At 42.0% G+C, this 23,023-nt stretch overlaps 1 protein-coding gene across 4 annotated transcripts in view; it reads right to left on the reverse strand.

Annotated features, from left to right (window-relative positions):
* LOC139381021 (disco-interacting protein 2 homolog A) overlaps window positions 1-23,023 on the reverse strand; it is a 207,914-nt gene that overhangs the window by 129,310 nt on the left and 55,581 nt on the right. For 3 of the 4 annotated variants that reach the window (XM_071124254.1, XM_071124253.1, XM_071124255.1), the window contains one exon: window positions 9,714-9,941. The exons of the other annotated variant lie outside the window; for it this stretch is intronic. In XM_071124254.1, the coding sequence (XP_070980355.1) occupies window positions 9,714-9,941 (228 nt within the window). The remainder of the gene's footprint in view (window positions 1-9,713; window positions 9,942-23,023) is intronic. 4 annotated transcript variants of the gene reach the window in all.

Below are 23,023 nucleotides of genomic sequence, written 5' to 3' on the forward strand. Positions count from 1 at the left end.
AGGACTGTGTGTGTTTTCTGGTCTACATCTGTGTGATGTGATCAATCAGTTTATTCCAGTTCAGAATAAAAACTTTTATTGTATTTGAACAGCAACAGTTCCAACCTTGACAGATATAAGAGTGTTTTTAATGGGGGAAAATAAACACAAATAGATATTTATTTGGTTATTTCATCAATTCAAATTTGTATTGGTCACATACCCATGGTTAGCAGATAATGCGAGTGTAGTGAAATGCTTGTGCTTCTAGTTCTGACCGTGCAGTAATATCTAACAAGAAATCTAACAATTTAACAATAACTATCGTACACACACACAAGTGTAAAGGAATGAATAAGAATATGTACATATAAATATATGGATGAGCGATGGCCGAACGGCATATGCAAGATGCAGTAGATGGTATAGATTACAGTATATACATATGAGATGAGTAATGTAGGGTATGTAAACATGATATAAAGTGGCATTGTTTAAAGTGGCTAGTGATACATTTATTACATCCAATTCTTAATTATTAAAGTGGCTAGAGATTTGAGTCAGTGTGTTGGCAGCAGCCACTCTATGTTAGCAATGGCTGTTTAACAGTCTGATGGCCTTGAGATAGAAGCTGTTTTTCAGTCTCTCGGTCCCTGCTTTGACACACTTGTACTGACCTCGCCTTCTGGATGATAGCGGGGTGAACAGGCAGTGGCTCGGGTGGTTGTTGTCCTTGATGACCTTTTTGGCCTTCCTGTGACATTGGGTGGTGTTGGTGTCCTGGAGGGCAGGTAGTTTCCCCCCGGTGATGCGTTGTGCACCACCCTCTGGAGAGCCTTGTGGTTGTGGGTGGTGCAGTTACATAACAGTCCACCACTGTTATGTCGTCTTCAAACTTGATGATTGAGTTGGAGGCGCGCATAGCCACGCAGTCATGGGTGAACAGGGAGTACAGGAGGGGGTTGAGAACACACCCTTGTGGGGCCCCGGTATGAGGATCAGCGGAGTGGGTATATTGTTTTTTAAATTTCACCACCTTCACCACCAGGCCCTTTAGGAAGTCCAGGACCCAATTGCACAGGATGGGGTTGAGACTCAGGGCCTCCAGCTTGATGATGAATTTGGAGGGCACTATGGTGTTGAATGCTGAGCTGTCGTCAATTAACAGCATTCTTACATAGGTATTCCTCTTGTCCAGACGGGATAGGGCAGTGTGCAGTGTGATGGCGATTGCATCATCTGTGGACCTATTTGGGCGGTAAGCAAATTGGAGTGGGTCTAGGGTGTCAGGTAGGGTGGAGGTGATATGATCCTTGACTAGTCTCTCAAAGCACTTCATGATAACAGAGGTGAGTGCTACGGGGCGGGGCGATAGTCATTTAGTTCAGTTACCTTTGAATTATTGGGTACAGGAACAATGGTGGCCCTCTTGAAGTATGTGGGAACAGCAGACTGGGATAAGGATTGATTGAATATGTCCGTAAACACACCAGCCAGCTGGTCTGCACATGCTCTGAGGACGTGGCTGGGGATGCCATCTGGGCCAGCAGCCTTGCGAGGGTTAACACGTTTAAATGTTTTACTCACGTTAGCCACGGAGAAGGAGAGCCCACCTACATCTGTCAGCGGGCTAATTAGTTGGCATAAATAGCAGCATGCCTCAACAGTTTGATAAAACGTGCAAAACACACATGAAAACGTAATTACAATATTGGTGGGAATATGTTCATGATAAAAACAGAACGGAATATAATTGGAAAATTAGAAAAAAAATGAGTTGAGATGCAGTCACCACTCGTGTGTGGATCACCATTTCTAAAATGGACAGCTCCGGGTGCTGAAAGTTGAGTAGGCTAATTTACTAAGATGAGCACTAAGAAATAAGAGCTAGTCTAAACTGTTTGACAATTATGTTATCAATATATAGCCATTTCCTACAAATACTGTCACCATGCACTCCTTAAATAAGCCTACCTCCAATCTGCGTCGGACTCAGGTCTCATGTCTGGGGTGGAAAATCTGAACGTACCGTGCATGGATTCATAATGAAATCTCATATTGAATTATTTGCAAACAGCAACAGTTTCGTTGCAAACAAGACACACTGGTTTGGAATTGGAGAAATACGGTAAGATTCAAGTATTTTAATAGAGTAGGTAGGACTATCAATAGAGACATTGGTGATTTTACCCACTGTAATCAGATCGAATTGATTATCCCACTAAAGTCATTTAGTAAATTAATTGGGAAGCTAGTAGGTTATTTATGTTCTAGTAAATGAATTGGGAAGCTCGTAGGTTATTTATGTTCTGGTCCTGCCAACTAGCAACAAGCTCAGGAACACATTGGCTGGAGGTCCAACATAGCAGCCAATCCCTGTTGTTATCATTCAGCTCATCCAGAAGGATGTGGACATAGTGCAATACTTGAACAACTGAAATTATATTGGTCTCTCACCAGTAGATATGTAGCCTAACAACACAACTGTCAAACTGGACAGCTGTGTTTCACTACGTGTGGCTAATTCCAGCTATTATCTATACGTTCCTAGAGGTCTGTACTCAGCAGCCAGCTATTATCTACAGTGGGGCAAAAAAGTATTTAGTCAGCCGCCAATTGTGCAAGTTCTCCCACTTAAAAAGATGAGGCCTGTAATTTTCAACATAGGTACACTTCAACTATGACAGACAAAATTTTAAAAAAAATATCCAGAAAATCACATTGTAGGATTATTAATGAATTTATTTGCAAATTATGGTGAAAAAAAAGTATTTGGTCACCTACAAACAAGCAAGATTTCTGGCTCTCACAGACCTGTAACTTCTTCTTTAAGAGGCTCCTCTGACCTCCACTCGTTACCTGTATTAATGGCACCTGTTTGAACTTATCAGTATAAAAGACACAACCTCAAACAGTCACACTCCAAACTCCACTATGGCCAAGACCAAAGAGCTGTCAAAGAACACCAGAAACAAAATTGTAGACCTGCACCAGGCTGGGAAGACTGAATCTGCAATAGGTAAGCAGCTTAGTTTGAAGAAATCAACTGTGGGAGCAATTATTAGGAAATGGAAGACATACAAGACCACTGATAATCTCCCTCGATCTGGGGCTCCACGCAAGATCTCACCCCGTGGGGTCAAAATGATCACAAGAACGGTGAGCAAAAATCCCAGAACCACACGGGGGGACCTAGTGAATGACCTGCAGAGAGCTGGGACCAAAGTAACAAAGCCTACCATCAGTAACACACTATGCCGCCAGGGACTCAAATCCTGCAGTACCAGACGTGTCCCCCTGCTTAAGCCAGTACATGTCCAGGCCTGTCTGAAGTTTGCTAGAGAGCATTTGGATGATTCAGAAGAAGATTGGTTTCATCTGACCATATGACACTCTCCCAAAATATAACTTTTTGGTAAAAACTCAACTCGTCGTGTTTGGAGGACAAAGAATGCTGAGTTGCATCCAAAGAACACCATACCTACTGTGAAGCATGGGGGTGGAAACATCATGCTTTGGGGCTGTTTTTCTGCAAAGGGACCAGGACAACTGATCCGTGTAAAGGAAAGAATGAATGGGGCCATGTATCGTGAGATTTTGAGTGAAAACCTCCTTCCATCAGCAAGGGCATTGAAGATGAAACGTGGCTGGGTCTTTCAGCATGACAATGATCCCAAACACACCGCCCGGGCAACGAAGGAGTGGCTTCGTAAGAAGCATTTCAAGGTCCTGGAGTGGCCTAGCCAGTCTCCAGATCTCAACCCCATAGAAAATCTTTGGAGGGAGTTGAAAGTCCGTGTTGCCCAGCAACAGCCCCAAAACATCACTGCTCTAGAGGAGATCTGCATGGAGGAATCGGCCAAAATACCAACAACAGTGTGTGAAAACCTTGTGAAGACTTACAGAAAACGTTTGACCTCTGTCATTGCCAACAAAGGGTATATAACAAAGTATTGAGATACTTACTTATTTTCCACCATAATTTGCAAATAAATTCATAAAAAATCCTACAATGTGATTTTCTGGATTTTTTTTCCTAATTTCGCCTGTCATAGTTGAAGTGTACCTATGATGAAAATGACAGGCCTCTCATCTTTTTAAGTGGGAGAACTTGCAATTGGTGGCTGACAAAATACTTTTTTGCCCCACTGTATATGTTCCTAGAGGTCTGTACACATGAACAACAGCTGCACACCAACAACAGCCAGGGCCTAAAATGTTATTTTTGGTACACCAGGCACTGTGGCAGGTAGATTAAAAAAATCTATCAGACACTCAGATTTTTTTACCAGACAAAATAATTTCCCCCCATAATTACGTAAATAAAAAAATATTAAAAAAAAACAGATGACCAAGCTTTGTATTAGCAAGAAGTAATGTGGTATATTGATCAATTCATTTCATTTTTTGTGCCTTCAGTCTTTTAACAAAAATATTATAGACAAAATGTTCACCTGCCCCTTTAAGGGTGGGGGGTTACCATCGTAACGATGCATTGAGTCCTGTCACTTGTCTGTGTCTCTCTAGCTGTGTTTCAATACTCATAATAACCGCACTAACCTCACTATTTGCGACGTGAATTGAGTAAATAGTAGGCTTATTGGTCATAGTATGGATATAGTTAGTATGCCAAAAGTTCCTGATGTCGTACTACATTCGCCAAAATACGAAGTATACAAGCAGTGGAAACTATTTCCATGCTTTCTGGGCCCATAATGCAAATCTTCAGTAAATGGGTGTGGCTTCATAACTTTACAGATTGGAAGAAAATGACTGAAAATATGCAGTCTTAGTCGGACGAGAGCAGATACAAATGTATTGCTTCAACTAACTATGACAAATGTTAAGAAAATGTTGAGCATTATAATAAAGTAATGACTTCTCAAATAAGTTCCGTTTAGACATTACCTAATGAGCGGCCGGCCGTGGGTTTAACCAGAGCCAAGGTGGTTTCATTTTCTACAGCGTCTCTGGTTGAACTAGAAGCTTTGTATCTATGTCGAGGAGGGGTTTAGTAGAGGAGGAGGACTTGGAAGACCAGCATGTACTGACTGGGTGGCCGAAGACAGGGAGAGGCAGGGTGACAACAGGGGTAGACCCTCACTGGGGAAGAGGTCAGTGATTGAGGAGGGGGAGCCAAGAGAGGTCAGGCTCTGAACCACATAATAGCCAACATTGTAAACCTCTAGCAGTATACTGATTGAAATACAGGATGTGATAACTTCTCTGTCAGAGTCTGTGTAGTTACAATAAATGAGAATGACCTGAAATAATTTCTCTCTCCATCCCTCTTTCTATTCAGGACCACTGGTATTAATATGTGGTGGTCACCTTGGCCCTCCTCTAGATACAGGAGCAAGTCACCTTGGCCCTCTTCTAGATACAGGAGCAGAGCAAGTCACCTTGGCCCTCCTCTAGATACAGGGGCAGGTCACCTTGGCCCTCCTCTAGACACAGGGGCAGGTCACCTTGGCCCTCCTCTAGACACAGGAGCAAGTCACCTTGGCCCTCCTCTAGACACAGGAGCAGAGCAAGTCACCTTGGCCCTCCTCTAGATACAGGAGCAGAGCAAGTCACCTTGGCCCTCCTCTAGACACAGGGGCAGGTCACCTTGGCCCTCCTCTAGACACAGGGGCAGGTCACCTTGGCCCTCCTCTAGACACAGGAGCAGGTCACCTTGGCCCTCCTCTAGACACAGGAGCAGGTCACCTTGGCCCTCCTCTAGACACAGGAGCAGGTCACCTTGGCCCTCCTCTAGACACAGGAGCAGGTCACCTTGGCCCTCCTCTAGACACAGGAGCAGGTCACCTTGGCCCTCCTCTAGACACAGGAGCAGGTCACCTTGGCCCTCCTCTAGACACAGGAGCAGGTCACCTTGGCCCTCCTCTAGACACAGGAGCAGGTCACCTTGGCCCTCCTCTAGACACAGGAGCAGGTCACCTTGGCCCTCCTCTAGACACAGGAGCAGGTCACCTTGGCCCTCCTCTAGACACAGGAGCAGGTCACCTTGGCCCTCCTCTAGACACAGGAGCAGGTCACCTTGGCCCTCCTCTAGACACAATATTATGGTGACTTCCTGCAAGTAACCATGACATCTACCAATCACCCCCATAACTTAATCATTAGTGCTTCCTAAAAAAAAAGTAGTTCAATTAATCAATGTTATATTCCATCTATCCCACAGTGCATTTGGAAAGTATTCAGACCCCTTGACTTTTTCCATAGTTTATGTTACAGCCTTATTCTAAACATTATTTATGGGGTATTGTATGTAGATTGATGAAAAAAAAAAAAAGGTTTTAGAAACATTTACATAAGTATTCAGACCCTTTACTCAGTACTTTGTTGAAGCACCTTTGGCAGTGATTACAGCCTTGAGTCTTCTTTTGGGTATGACGCTACAAGCTTGGCACACCTGTATTTGGGGAGTTTCTTCCATTATTCTCTGCAGATCCTCTCAAGATCTGTCACGTTCGATGGGGAGCCTCGCTGCACAGCTATTTTCAGGTCTCTCCAGAGACGTTCATGAGACAAATATCCGCCCATGTCTGTGGCAGAGTAGAGGAAGTACAGGACATTCCTATGGAGTGTTGGTGTGGGACATGGGAGTAACCCATGTAAGCCCTCGCCAGGGTATCCCGAATACCAAGGCCATAGTCTTCAAAGGGACAGGAAATAAAGGAATACATGTGACGGAGGCAGATGGATGCCTTGCCTATGAATTAAGAACATGGGTGATAGACTCATTAGAGAATGATACCACTCCACTGTGTAGAGTTTTACAGGGAATCGTGCGTAGTGTGAGAAAGACAGTGGTCTGTGCAGAGTGGAAGGATAAGCTCAACATGGAGGACTCTAGGATGGTGATCATAAGCATCGCTGAAATAGTCTTATCATTTCAGACTTTAATAGCCACATATGAAGAAGATTTTACTGATGAGGGAACAACAATTGAGAGGGTTGCCACAGACCCATGTATACAGGAAGCTGTATTCCCAGAGATATGTAGAACTGGAAACTCCCTCAACCCCACTGCTCTCTCCTCCATATCAAAGGGCAGATAATCCATTACCTCCCAGAGAACTGGGACCAAGACACGGTTAACAGGGATTTGTAGAGGGATTGTGGAAAAACAAACCGTAGGTCCTAAAACCTGTCACACACAGGGTTTTCACAGGGGGGTGGGGGATGGGAAGGCAGTGGGATGAGAGATGTGATCCAGATCTGAGTAATGGTAATTATTACCCCGCCAGTCCCTACTGTAGCACAACATAACGAGGCAATAGATAAGCTGGTCAGGAAAACATTCAGGAAAAGTCAGGAAAATGAGAATCTCACAAACTCAATCATAGATCTAACGGTAAAGCAGGTGATGAAAGCCACTAACCGAGTTAAAGTTGTAACAATACTTACTGCTGTTACCTTGGGAGTAATAACAAGAGAGACTTAAGGTTGTGGGAGGTGCTGTAGGAACAGCATGGTATTGGACTATCCAAATAAAGTCCAAATAAGGTGGATGTTGGAATATGCAGCATGGGCAGTGATGGCAGTTACGGAGGAGTTCCGGTGGCATTGTGAGGATTTCATATAGTAAAAGCTTTGTTGAAACACATCTATAGTGCAGATCTTCCACAAGAGCTGGTGAAATTGATTCAGGCTACGGCTCACGTCTTTAGGGTAGCTTTAGGAGGCGAACGCAGTGAGGAGGACTTGGCTGAAAAACATCTCGTGATCCTGTAAGCCCTTGATGGAAGACTGAGGAAAAGCATAATGGGGACATTTAGAGCCCTACTTTTTGTGGACCTTAGCAGAAAAGCATATCAGTGGGCATGGGGTTCAGGGATAGCAGGAGATCGTGTCGGTCGAGTTCCTCAAGCTGTGGTCAGAGATTTAGTTTATAAATGTATCTACATAGATGCTTATGATAATCAGTAGAGAATAGGATTGTTTTAACTTAAGAGTTTTCTAGTATTTTCTATTTTCTCTATTAAGTCTGTTTCTATCACTCTCAGTTCTGGAGAAAACCAAAGAAGAAGGTCTACAGCCAGTAGTTGAATGATTGTTTAGTGATATTAAACAATAATGTTTATGGTTTAATAGGGGGGACTGATGGATTCTGTTCAAATGTGACATGTTTCAAGTTAAACTGTAGTTTGTTTGTATCCTGTTTAGTGAATGATTACTGAGTACATACTGTACTCGATACCATCTACTGTATCTTGCCTATGCTGCTCTGTACCATCACTCATTCATATATCCTTATGTACATATTCTTTATCCCCTTACACTGTGTACAAGACAGTAGTTTTGGAATTGTTAGTTAGATTACTTGTTATTACTGCATTGTCGGAACTAGAAGCACAAGCATTTCGCTACACTCGCATTAACATCTGCTAACCATGTGTATGTGACAAATAAAATTTGATTTGACAAATAAAATTTGAATTGATTTGATTTGAGTATTAATGGAATTAAGGTCATGAAACTGTCTGTATACTGTTTAGTGAATGATTACTGAGTATGAATGGAATTAAGGTCATGAAACTGTGTGTATCCTGTTTAGTAAATGATCACTGTGAGTATTAATGGAGTGTAGGTCATGAAACTGTGTGTATCCTGTTTAGTGAATGATTACTGAGTATGAATGGAATTAAGGTCATGAAACTGTGTGTATCCTGTTTAGTGAATGATTACTGAGTATGAATGGAATTAAGGTCATGAAAATGTGTGTATCCTGTTTAGTGAATGATCACTGTGAGTATTAATGGAGTGTAGGTCATGAAACTGTGTGTATCCTAATTTAGAAAGGTTGACCTAATCAGAGAAGAGGAAATTGTCTAGCATCAGACAGCAGGGTCAGGCCCAGAAGATGGTCGGGGTGTGATTCTGACATCTGGCTAAACGAAGAGAGGAGCATGGACATTCCACAGGGGAAAGGGGGGAAAGTCAGTGGGGTCATAAAATGTATAGCTGGGGAGGTTTGAGGTGTACTGTGAGTATTAAGGGAAGAGTATAACATGTGTTGTGATCTTTCCTAAATGGATGCACTCAGCTGACTATCCTTGGTATTAAACACTTGAAACTTCGAGCTTTTGGTCTCAATTCCTTATTGAAAAGAGGTAATAAAATAATTTTCAGTTTTAACAGAATGAGGCCACTGTGTTCTTGGAGGCCACTGTGTACTTGGAGGCCACTGTGTTCTTGGAGGCCACTGTGTTCTTGGGGACCTTCAATGCTGCAGAAATGTTTTGGTACCTTTCCTCAGATCTGAGCTCTACGGACAATTCCTTCGACCTCATGGTTTGGTTTTTGCTCTGACATGCACTGTCAACTGTGAGACATTATAAAGACAGGTGTGTGCCTTTCCAAATCATGTTCAATCAATTGAATTTACCACAGGTGGACTACAATCAAGTTGTACCAACATCTCAAGGATGATCATTGGAAAAAGGATGCACCTGAGCTCAATTTCAAGTCTCATAGCAAAGGGTCTGAATACTTATGTAAATAAGTTATTTCTGTTCTAAAAAACAGTTTTCGCTTTGTCATTATGGGATATTGTGTGTAGATTGATGAAGAAGATAATTATTTAATCCACTTTAGAATAAGGCTGTAATATAACAAAATGTTGGGTTTTAGGGCCTTGCTGTGTGGTGAACAAGCCTAAAAGGACCGAGTCAGAATGAATGGGGTATCTGGGTGTAGTTAGGTGTGGTTAGGTAAAGATGTTTTACCTATCTGGGTGTATGCCATGAGGTCAGCCAGCACGGCGGCGGCAGCGTGGACACTCCCTCCAGGATGGGATGAGGTGGAGGATGCAGAGGAGGAGGTGGAGGAGCCCTGGATGACTCTGTTAAACCAGTGTTCTACGTTCGGCGCCGGGTGGTTCTGGTACGGCGTGGAGGACACCATCCGGCCCGCACGACGCAGTGAACCCTCGTCTTCTGATGCCGAGGACGTGTCTGTGAGGTCAGAGGTCAAAACAGGCAGGGAGGCAGGTTCACAGCAGACAGAGACAGGAAGTACCACGGTGCGTTCCAAATGGCACCCTATTCCCTACTTAGGGTTATAGGCCCATAGGGTTATTTTATTAATATGCAACCAACTCATGCCTTGGAAGTGTGGAGACTGGAAACTAGGGGACGAGACAGACTCAAGGCTGAAACCCGTAGGGCAGGGATCATCAACTAGATTAAGCCACGGGTCGATTTTTTCTTGAGCGGATGCTCGGGGGCCCGAACATGCTTACAAATCATTTGTAGACTGCAAATTGACCGCAAGAAGCCTAAACGGATATAATATTTGACCAAAACATAATAATTTCAAACTTTGCTTACATTTGTATATCAATAAAATTTATTTAAAGCCCTTTTTACATCAGCAGTTGCCACAAACTGCTATACAGAAACTCATCCTAAAACACCAATCAGCAAGCAATGCAGATGTAGAAGCATGGTGGCTAGGAAAAACTCCCTAGAAATGCAGGACCTTGAAAGAAACTAGGCTCTGAGTTGGAGGAAGAAACAGAGGATCACATATATCTATCGATATATATTATGCATGGGAACATTTTTAGAAGAGATTTCTCAAAAGAAAATAAGTTGGAGCTGAATTCCTGGTGTTTTTAGTCTTATGTCCAACAATAAGAAATATATAAATGTATAGAGGCCATACCGTATAAAAACAAATAACGACAGGACGTTTCAGAATCATTTTAGAAATGCTGACAGATCATTTGTTAATTCGGCATGGTGGGATCTTTTTTTGTCTGTACAATTAATTACACAAGAAATGGCGGTGGGAAACACCTTAATGTGCAAAAATGTATATAACACCACGTGATATGGTGTGTGGTCCTCCCACTACGACTCGGGAAAGCATGCAGTTTATTAGGCTACAGATTCAAAACAGTGGTAAAAGGTATTCCCACACCTTGACTTATTCCACATACAGCCTGAATTCAAAATAGAGTTTGTTTAAATGTATCACCCAACTACACAAACAATACCCTTTAATGACAAAAGTGAAAACATGTTTTTATTGAAAATGAAATGCATGAATCTCATCTTTATAAGTATTCACACCCCTGAGTCAATACCTTAAAACGTCGATGACAGCTGTGAGTCTTTCTGAATAAGTCTAAGAGCTTTGCACACCTGGACAGTACAATCATTTCCCCATTATTATTTTTGTAATCCATTAAGCACCGTCTAGTTGATTGTTGATCATGTTTACTCATCTACCAATAGTGCCCTTCTTTGTGAGGCAATGGAAAACCTCCCTGGTATTTTTACATTTTTGGCGGAGGAAGATCAGCTTTAACAGTGCAGATAGACTGTAGCTTCCATCAATGTAATTGTCTGGCAGAGATGCAAAGAAAAGGCCATGTCTCAAACTGGCCAAAAAAAATAAAAGATTAAGATGGGCAAAATAACAGACACTAGACAGAGGAACTCTGCCTAGAGGGCCAGCATCCTGGAGTCACCTCTGTTGACGTTGAGACTGGTGTTTTGCGGGTACGATTTAATGAAGCTGTCAGTTGAGGACTTGAGGCATTTGTTTCTCAAACTAGACACTAATGTACTTGTCCTCTTGCTCAGTTGTGCACCGGGGCCTCCCACTTTCTGTTCGGTTCTGTGAGTAGTACACAATGTTGTATGAGATCTTCAGTTTCTTGGCAATGACTCGCATGGAATAGCCTTCATTTCTCAAAACAAGAATAGACTGACGAGTTTCAGAAGAAAGGACTGTTTCCGGCCATTTTGAGCCTGTAATCAAACCCACAAATGCTGATGCTCCAGATACTCAACTAGTCTAAAGAAGGCCAGTTTTATTGCTTCTTTAAGCAGGAAAACAGTTTTCAACTGTGCTAACATAACTGCAAAAAGGGTTTTCTAATGATCAATTAGCCTTTTAAAATTATGAACTTGGATTAGCTAACACAACGTACCATTAGAACACAGGAGTGATGGTTGCTGATAATGGGCCTCTGTACGCCTATGTAGAAAGTTAATCTGCAATTTTCCTGCTACAATAATCATTTACAACATTAACAATGGCTACACTGTATTTCTGATAAATTTGATGTTATTTTAATGGAAAAACAAATGTGCTTTTCTTTCAAAAACAAGGACATTTCTAAGTGACCCCAAACTTTTGAACGGTAGTGTACATACACAGATAAATACAGTACCAGTCAAACGTTTGGACACACCTACTCATTCTAGGGTTTTTCTTTATTCTTACCATTTTCTACATTGTAGAATAATAGTGAAGACATCAAAACTATGAAATAACACATATGAAATCATGAAGTACCCAAGAAATTGTTAAACAAATCAAAACAGATTTTATATTTGAGATTCTTCAAAGTAGCCACCCTTTGCTAGTTGACAGCTTTGTACACTCTTGGCATTCTCAACCAGCTTCATGAAGTAGTCACCTGGAATGCATTTCAATTAACAGGTGTGCCTTGTTAAAATGTTGATTTGTGTAATGTGTTACTTAATAGTTTGATGTCTTCACCATTATTCTACAATGTACAATAGTAAAAATAAAGAAAACCCTGGAATGAATAGGTGTCCACATTTTTGACTGGTTCTGTATATACACACACATTAATACATATAAATACACATCTTTCAAATATATTTTCCTTTATTACTTTCTAACCCTACCACCCCTCCCCTAACTGGAGTAAACTAATGAACACCACCACCTAGGCTTCTACTTCCAGCTTATACAGTTGAAGTCAGAAGTTCACACACTTATGTTGGAGTCATTAAAACTCGTTTTTCAACCACTCCACAAATGTCTTGTTAACAAACTATAGTTCTGACAAGTCAGTTAGTGTAACTGACAGTTAGACTTACAGGTTATGTCGTTGTCTTTTGCTTGAATTGTTTACGTGTCCGCTGTGCGGGGGAAATTATAATACAAGCGGAATTACGTAGCTAATACTGTTGTAACGGGGATCCTTATTGTAGCAACACAATCCTGCGCTGCGTTAGCTAAGTTTTCATGTCATCGGGTGTAGTTCATAAAGGTTGAAGAGTGTATGTTAGGTTGAAGTGTGAATTCATGCCAGGAATAATAAGTGTGAAGTTTGATTTCCTCCCTTCTGTAATAAGTAGCCAATGAGGTATTTTTCCTTTATTCATGTGTTTAATCTGAACCCGTTATAACGCCGGTTAAACTGTTATGTATGTAAGCACTTCAGAGTTATACCAAGCTAATAAGTCACTCGTAAGATAAGGTTTTAAGAATGTGCTTAACTGTATTTTTCATTTACTTTATAGTTCTCACGGAAGGTGATAATTCTGACTAAAACTACAGAATAAAGCTGCCAGTTAAAATCAAGGAACGGTTGTGCTCGTGGTTACTGAAGGGAGTTACAGTTGGGACATCTACTTTGTGCATGACACAAAATCATTTTTCGAACAATTGTTTACAGACAGATTATTTCACTTATAATTCACTGGATCACAATTCCAGTGGGTCAGAAGTTTAAATACACTAAGTTGACTGTGCCTTTAAACAGCTTGGAAAATTCCAGAAAATTATGTCATGACTTTAGAAGCTTCTGATAGGCTAATTGACATCATGAGTCAATAGGAGGTGTACCTGTGGATGTATTTCAAGGCCTACCTTCAAACCATTTGACACATAAGAATATTCTCTCTCTTATCCATAATAATTTCTTTATGTAGGTAGCCTACCCGCACGGTATATGTAAACTGCCAAGACCTGAGCAGGCCCATGAAATCACATTTTATTTGTCACATACACATGGTTAGCAGATGTTAACACGAATGTAGTGAAATGCTTGTGCTTCTACAGTGCAGTAATATCTAACAAGTAATTTAACAATTTCACCCACAACTACCTTATACACACACACAAGTGTAAAGGGATGAATAAGAATATGTACATATAAATATATGGATGAGCGATGGCCGAACGGCATAGGTAAGATGCAGTAGATGGTATAGAGAACAGTATATACATATGAGATGAGTAATGTAGGGTATGTAAACATTATTTTAAGTGGCATTGTTTAAAGTGGTTAGTGATACATTTATTACATCCACTATTTTACAAAACAGTCCCATTGGGCACACTGGTAGAATCAACATTGTTTTTCTACGTGATTTCAATGAAATTACGTTGAACCAACATGGACTAGACTTTGAATTGATGTCTGTGGGGGTTTTGTGACAACTATCGGTAGAGTTGAAAATGCGATGGAAACATATTGAACTTTAGATTTTTATTGGGTACATGAGAAATCTAAAGCGAAAAGTAAATGTCATGTTTACACTCATCATACACTGATTTTTTTTCAGTCAGTTTGATGGAAACCCCAATGGTGAGAAAGTGTGCATCCAATTGGATGGAAAGCCAATAAGGCCCTTTATAATGTGGAACTATTGGCTTTAGGCCAAGGCATGCAGAAGACCAATTGTTGTTCAATATTTAGATGATCAATAGATCATTGGGTTTTCTAGCTCCTGCCTTGGTAAAGGCTCTGAGATTAAATAGGCAACCATGTCGGGCTCTTATCGCACAGCAATACTGTAGCCTACCCATACTGTCAAATATTAAACTGTGTTGGCAGGATGTTTTCATCTTCAGCAGTAATTCATGCAGTATCTGGAAAAGGACTGTCAGTTTCTAAAAGATTAGACAATGGTACATTGTTGTGGACCTGTCAGCAGGATGTTCTGTTTTACCTCATTTCTGTGCAACTAGAATGAACAAAAACTGTAGATCACCTTCACTCCACACACACAGACACATTCAAAGCTTTCTCTCACCCTTCATTTGGCAAATCTGACTCAATCCTCCTGATTCCTGCTTACAAGCAGAAACTCAAACAGGAAGTACCAGTGATGCGCTCAATACGGAAGTGGTCCAATGAGGCGAATGCTAAGCTAGAGGACCGTTTTGTAGCACAGACTGGAATATATTCCGGGATTCATCCAATTGCATTGAGGCGTTTACCACGTCAGTCACTGGCTTTATTAATAAGTGCATCGTCAATGTCATCCCCACAGTGACCGTATGTACATATCCCAACCAGAAGCCATGGATAACAGGAAAAATCCGCACTGAGCTAAATCTGCCGCTTTCAATGAGCGGGACACTAACCCAGACGCTTATAAGAAATTCTGCTACGCCCTCCAACAAACCATCAAACAGGCAAAGCGGCAATACAGGACTAAGATCGAATCCTACTACACCGAATCTGACGGTCATGGGATGTAGCAGTGCTTGCAAACTATCAGACTACAAGCCTACCAGACGAGCTAAAGGCATTCAATGATCGCTTTGAGGCAAGCAACACTGAACCATGTATGAGAGCACCAGCTGTTCTGGACAAATGTGTGAACACGCTCTCCATAGACGATAACAGTAAGACCTTAAAACGAGTAAGACCTTAACATTCCCAAGGCCGCAAAGCCAGACTAATTAACAGGACGTGTACTCAGAGCATGCGCTGACAAGCTGGCACGTGTCTTCACTGACATTTTTAACCTCTCCCTGGCTGAGTCTGTAATAGCTACATGTTTCAAGCAGACCACCATAGTCCCTGTGCACAAGAACCCCAAGGTAACCGGCCTAAATAACTACAGCCCAGTAGCACTCACATCTGTAGTTATGAAATGCTTTGAAAGGCTGGAGATGGCTCACAACATCATAACCAGACACCCTGGACCCATTCCATACCGCATATCTCCCAAACAGATCCACAGATGACGCAATCTCTATTACACACTGCCCTTTCCCACTTGGACAAAAGGAACACCTACGTGAGAATACTGTTCATTGACTACAGCTCAGCCGTAAAAACATTTTTTTACCTTTATTTAACCAGGTAGGCTAGTTGAGAACAATGTTTTATTTACAACTGTGACCTGGCCAAGATAAAGCCAAGCACAAACAACACATGGAATTAACAAAACATGCAGACAATAATACAACAGAAAAATTCTATATACAGTATGCAATTACGGTAGGATAAGGGAGGTAAGTCAATAAATAGGACAGTGGCGAAATAATTACAATATCGCAATTAAACACTGTAATGGTAGATGTGCAGAATATGAGTGTGCAGGTTGAGATACTGGGGTGCAAGGGAGCAAAATAAATAACAGTATGGAGGATGAGGTAGTTGGATGGGCTATTTACAGATGGGCTATGTACAGGTGCAGTGATCTGTGAGCTGCTCTGACAGCTGGTGCTTTAATAACCTTGTTCTGAACACCTCCAAAACAAAGGTTATGTGGTTTGGTAAGAAGAATGCCCCTCTCCCCAGGTGTGATTACTACCGCTGAGGGTTTAGAGCTTGAGGTAGTCACCTCATACAAGTACTTGGGAGTATAGCTAGACGGTACACTGTCCTTCTCTCAGCACATATCAAAGCTGCAGGCTAAAGTTAGAGGAAACCAAGACTTGATTTATCGTAATCGCTCTTCTTACACCCCAGCTACCAAACTAACCCCGATTCAGATGACCATCCTACTACATTATGGAGACATCATTTATACAGTTGAAGTCGGAAATTTACATACACTTTAGGTTGGAGTCATTAAAACTAGTTTTTTCAAACACTCAACAAATTTCCTGTTAACAAACTATAGTTTTGGCAAGTCAGTAAGGACATCTACTTTGTGCATGACACAGCAAATTTTTCTTACAATTGTTAACAGATTATTTCACTGTATCACAATTCCAGTGGGTCAGAACTTGTAGGAAAAAATCTATGACATCATGGGGATTTTCCAGTATCTATATTGTTTTCGCAGAAGTAGAGAGCATAATCAATATGGGGTTAATAATTAGACATAAATAAGCATAACATAGGCTGGATCCATGTGAATGTATAAAGCTGGACCAATAACGCAAACTGTTAGATATGTAAATACAGAACGTAAGCAGAATCGTTGTGAATGTGCCAAGCTTGAACAACATAGACACGACCGCCTTGGGCCGAGTCTGATCTTGCGAAGGCTACTGGACACGTATATGGGTTAATCATTCCTGGGCAACATAGGCCTGAACCTGTGAAGGTCAGTGACTATGTACTTTAGTTAATCAATATTAGATCCACAAGCCATGTATATGTATTGGGGAGAAATGTTGCATAGTGAAAAGACATGTCTGTATTAATCAAATAATATTAGAAATGCACTTGTACTGGAAATATATATATGCAATAAATGTATTAGTTTTGTATTAATACTCTGGCACCGCCATTATAATATAAACTAAGATAAGTCAGATGTGGGCGTTAACAAGCAAGAATCAAATCAAAGTACAGAAATAAAACAATAGTAAAAAGACAGGCTATATACAGTAGCGAGGCTATATACAGACACCGGAAGTAGTATGTACAGTGGGGAGAACAAGTATTTGATACACTGCCGATTTTGCAGGTTTTCCTACTTACAACGCATGTAGAGGTCTGTAATTTTTTATCATAGGTACACTTCAACTGTGAGAAACGGAATCTAAAACGAAAAAGCAAGATAATCACATTGTATGATTTTTAAGTAATTAATTTGCATTTTATTGCATGACATAAGTATTTGATCACCTACCAACCACTAAGAATTCCTGCTCTCACAGACCTGTTAGTTTTTCTTTAAGAAGCCCACCTGTTCTCCACACATTACCTGTATTAACTGCACCTGTTTGAACTCGTTACCTGTATAAAAGACACCTGTCCACACACTCAATCAAACAGACTCCAACCTCTCCACAATGGCCAAGACCAGAGAGCTGTGTAAGGACATCAGGGATAACATTGTAGACCTGCACAAGGCTGGGATGGGCTACAGGACAATAGGCAAGCAGCTTGGTGAGAAGGCAACAACTGTTGGCGCAATTATTAGAAAATGGAAGAAGTTCAAGATGACGGTCAATCACCCTCGGTTTGGGGCTCCATGCAAGATCTCATCTCGTGGGGCATCAATGATCATGAGGAAGGTGAGGGATCAGGCCAGAACTACACAGCAGAACCTGGTCAATGACCTGAAGAGAGCTGGGACCACAGTCTCAAAGAAAACCATTAATAACAATTTACGCCGTCATGGATTCAAATCCTGTCCCCCTGCTCAAGCCAGCGCATGTCCAGGCCCTTCTCAAGTTTGCCAATGACCATCTGGATGATCCAGAGGAGGAATGGGAGAAGGTCATGTGGTCTGATTAGACAAAAATAGAGCTTTTTGGTCTAAACTCCACTCGCCGTGTTTGGAGGAAGAAGAAGGATGAGTACAACCCCAAGAACACCATCCCAACCGTGAAGCATGGAGGTGGAAACATCATTATTTGGGGATGCTTTTCTGCAAAGGGGACAGGACAACTGCACCGTATTGAGGGGAGGATGGATGGGGCCATGTATCGCGAGATCTTGGCCAACAACCTCCTTCCCTCAGTAAGAGCATTGAAGATGGGTCGTGGCTGGGTCTTCCAGCATGACAACGACCCGAAACACACAGCCAGGGCAACTAAGGAGTGGCTCCGTAAGAAGCATCTCAAGGTCTTGGAGTGGCCTAGCCAGACTCTAGACCTGAACCCAATATAAAATCTTTGGAGGGAGCTGAAAGTCCGTATTGCCCAGCGACAGCCCCGATACCTGAAGGATCTGGAAAAGGTCTGTATGGAGGAGTGGGCCAAAATCCCTGCTGCAGTGTGTGTAAACCTGGTCAAGTACTACAGGAAACGTATGATCTCTGTAATTGCAAACAAAGGTTTCTGTAACAAATATTAGGTTCTGCAAATTAATTACTTATAAATCATACAATGTGATTTTCTGGATTTTTGTTTTTGATTCCGTGTCTCACAGTTGAAGTGTACCTATGATAAAAATTACTCTACATGCTTTGTAAGTAGGAAAACCTGCAAAATCAAATACTTGTTCTCCCCACTGTACCTGTAGATATGGTTAAAGTGACTATGCATATATGGTGAACAGAGTGTAGCAGTAGTGTAAAAGGGGGGTTTAGCAGGTGGTGGGTGGGACAATGCAGATAGCCCGGTAAGCCACTGTGCGGGAGAACTGGTTGGTCGGGCCAATTGAGGTAGTTTGTACATGAATGTATAGGTAAAGTGATTATGTGACTATGCATTGAGACAAAGATAATGGTGGTGAGAGGCCACGGGGTGTTAATCATTTACATAAGGAGTGACCATGTGTGTCATCTGAAGGTGGAAACCTATAAAACCAGAGGTCTGAAAAGAGTAATCAGTTGTTCCATGGAATTACTCGGCTTCTGTTACTTTTTGTAATAAAGTCTAATTGAATTTACATGCTCCGGTATCTGAGAAATATTTCCATGACATAAATGACGAGCCAGGAGTGGCTACAAGGGACCAGTGAACGATGAAACTTCTGTGACTGATGACGGGTCTCCTGAACGAGTCTCACAAAAGGGTGGCCGCCCTATCAGCAAAGCTCAGTTCTTACTTATAGTAAATGTTTGTCTGATTTGCTTCGGGAGTCCTGCCTCAGGAATAGACGCACCAAGTAGGTCTCTCCAAATTTTAAACAAACCAAAATATATTGGGAGATTTTGAATTCAATAAATTAATTTATGAATGATAAGGAAAAAGCTTTGGGGGGACTATTACTCCTTTTGCTTAAAAGGCCATTAGGAATAAGTGGTAAGAACGCACAAGGAAAATTAGCACCAAATGGCCAGCAGAAGGAATGTTGGATGTTTCATTGTGTGAAGAAATGGAGTCCCTGATAAAAAAAAACCTAAAACAAGCGACTAACAAAATGAAGAAAAGGAGGAACAAAAGAGAAAAGGAGAACAAAGTGCTAAAAAAAAATTAAGCAGAAGAGCATGAAAACAGCAACAGAAACTTTGAAAGAAGATGAAAAACCAGACCAAGAAAAAGCAGAATGGTTCGTCAACCCTCCACCAATGGACAGTTTCTGATAACTGGAACCATAGAAATAAAAGGTGAAGTAGAGATAAAAGAAGAAAAGAGATGGCTTCTACGCCCTCTATACCCTCTTCGCCCTCTATACCCTCTTCGCCCTCTATACCCTCTTCGCCCTCTATACCCTCTTCGCCCTCTCAGGCAAAGGGAGAAAGTGATGAGTAGAAAAACCCTCTCAGACAGAGAGCACAAAAGAAAGATCGAACAGGCTACGAAAACAGGAATAGAAACCCTCAACTGCTATGGGGGACTGAGAAAAGCCCTAGCAAAGATGGGAGTAAGAATGGAAGAAGAACCACCAGACCAACATACAAGAAACAAGATAAGAGCAAAGGATAGAAAGGCAGAAGAATTTAAGCAAAAGCTAGACAAATTTAAGAAGAATTATATAGAACAAGGGCTCGACGAATCAGATGAGGAAAGGGAATGGGAAGAAATTGACAGCAGTATAAGAGACAGACGGGGAAAGAATAATAAAATAATTAGGAGATCAGGCTATCCATAGGGGAATGAGAGAGAAAAAGTAAGGGAATACCGAAAATAATAATGGGGAGATATACGGAGGAAGATGGAGTTTCTGGTGGACAGAAGGATGGAAATGGATAGAAACTAAAAAAAGTAGAAAAGCAAATGAGAGAAGAACTAGCCAGGGCCTAGAAAGACCAATGTAAGGGACAACAGGTTAGCCCTGAAGGAAAGCAAAGAAAGATGAGGAATAGGACAAAGCTGAAAAAACCTGATAGATACGGGGTACAGTGTCCCATTTTGATAAAGGGGGATCAAGGGCCGTATGTACCATGGGGCTCACAGGACCTGGAAGGGTTGGTTACACGCCTGCCGAAACCTCCATGATGAAGCTGGAAAATGGATCAGAACCTTTGAAAAACAAACCATAGGGAAACTACTGGCTGTGGGGGATCTGAAGGCACTGCTGGTAAGAGTAGCGGGGGTAGCAAACATGGAGGATGTACTGCAAGACAGTGACCTTGCTGATGCAGCGGGGGACATACTGGCAGATGGACCAGCCTTTGACACATATCGTCCAGCGTGCTCTGAAAGAGGAACACCCAACAAGGGTTGATCCTAAGGCACTAAAAGGAAAAGCAATGGGGGACACAGAAAACCCAGCTGCATACCTCCATGGAAAGTTGAAACGATGGAAACTGGAAACAGAACTGAATCCAGAGGGGGACCGACTGATGACAACTATTCTGGAAGTCAGTGGTAGAAGCCATGCCCCAGTCAGTAAAGAGCAGGCTGGAGGATGTGGGTCTGACTTCAAAGTCACACAAGGAATTCTGGGACCACGTGATCCATGCAGTGGAGAAATACAGAAAGGATGAACAGAAACTGATAGAACAAGGAAAAGACATTCAAAGAAAACTGACCCAGCTGCAGCTGAAAAAACTGACTAACAAAGGAAAACCACTTGGGGTTTGTTGGGGATGCCAGCAGCCAGTACACTACAGACAACACTGCCAAACAAATCCCTGGCAGGACTGAAATGGAGGGAACCTAAACAAGTGGCAACCACCACGTAACAGGAATCAAAATAATTGGTAGCCACAAGGAAGTGGGCACCATAATAACTAGAACCAGGATGGTGGATGGCAAGGCAAGGCAACCAGAGTCAACCACAAGGCCCTGTGAACCCATGGGCGGGGCCAAATCAAGGATACTAGGGGTGCCCAGCGAATCCTAGGGTCAATCCTAGGGAGGGTCAGCTCCCAAACACGAGAGCTGATCAAGAAGCTATGCTGCAGGTTCAAACAGAGAACAACGGCACACCCATGATGATAGATACTGGAGCCACTTACACATGTGTAAATCCAAATTATGCCTCTCATCTCCCCATGTCTAGTAAATACACCAAAACTGTAGGATTATCGGGACAACCGCAGCTAATTCCAATGACTGCTCCAGTTCGTCTGACGGCAAGTCAGCAACAATTCCGATATTAGTGTCAGATCAAACCCCAATTAATCTACTAGGAAGGGATGCTCTATGAAAAATGGGCATACAAATCAAGTGCTCTCCTGAAGGAGTAATAATGGAAAGAACAGGGTTAAAATTTTCAAATGATAATGACAGCAGAGACAGCTAATGGTTAGGGGACGTGGAGACAGAAATAAACAGAGCCATGGGGAAATGGGTTTATTCAGGCCCAAATACCTAAAGCTGATAGAGCAAAATCAGAATACCACTGCACAATGCAGTATGACCAATACCAAGACCATTTTTTAGAACAACTTTGGACAATGAATGCACATGGAAAGTCAGTAGCAATGATGTCACAGTACATAATTATAGGAAAACAGGGAGCTGCAATGGATGAGAGACAGAGATGGATCAAAGTTCGTACAAAGATGATACAATGTCTTTGACTCTGTCCCTCACATTACATTGTTGGTAAATCAAGGATTTACGGCCAAAGAATTGGGGCCAATGATGAAGAAAAAAGAAGGGATAAACAGATAATCCATTGATTTTCCATTGCAAAGACAAGGCTTTTATTAAAATACTGGCAACAACAGTAATAGACTGTGACTAAACTTCAGTTAGTGCTAAATACGGCTGCTAGAATCCTGACTAGAACCAAAAAATTTGATCATATTACTCCAGTGCTAGCCTCTCTACACTGGCTTCCTGTCAAAGCAAGGGCTGATTTCAAGGTTTTACTGCTAACCTACAAAGCATTACATGGGCTTGCTCCTACCTATCTCTCTGATTTGGTCCTGCCGTACATACCTACACGTACGCTACGGTCACAAGACGCAGGCCTCCTAATTGTCCCTAGAATTTCCAAGCAAACAGCTGGAGGCAGGGCTTTCTCCTATAGAGCTCCAATTTTATGGAACGGTCTGCCTACCCATGTCAGAGACGCAAACTCGGTCTCAACCTTTAAGTCTTTACTGAAGACTCATCTCTTCAGTGGGTCATATGATTGAGTGTAGTCTGGCCCAGGAGTGGGAGGGTGAACGGAAAGGCTCTGGAGCAACGAACCGCCCTTGCTGTCTCTGCCTGGCCGGTTCCCCTCTTTCCACTGGGATTCTCTGCCTCTAACCCTATTACAGGGGCTGAGTCACTGGCT

The sequence above is a fragment of the Oncorhynchus clarkii genome, chromosome 22 (genome assembly GCF_045791955.1).
Source record: "Oncorhynchus clarkii lewisi isolate Uvic-CL-2024 chromosome 22, UVic_Ocla_1.0, whole genome shotgun sequence".
Lineage (NCBI taxonomy): Eukaryota > Metazoa > Chordata > Actinopteri > Salmoniformes > Salmonidae > Oncorhynchus > Oncorhynchus clarkii.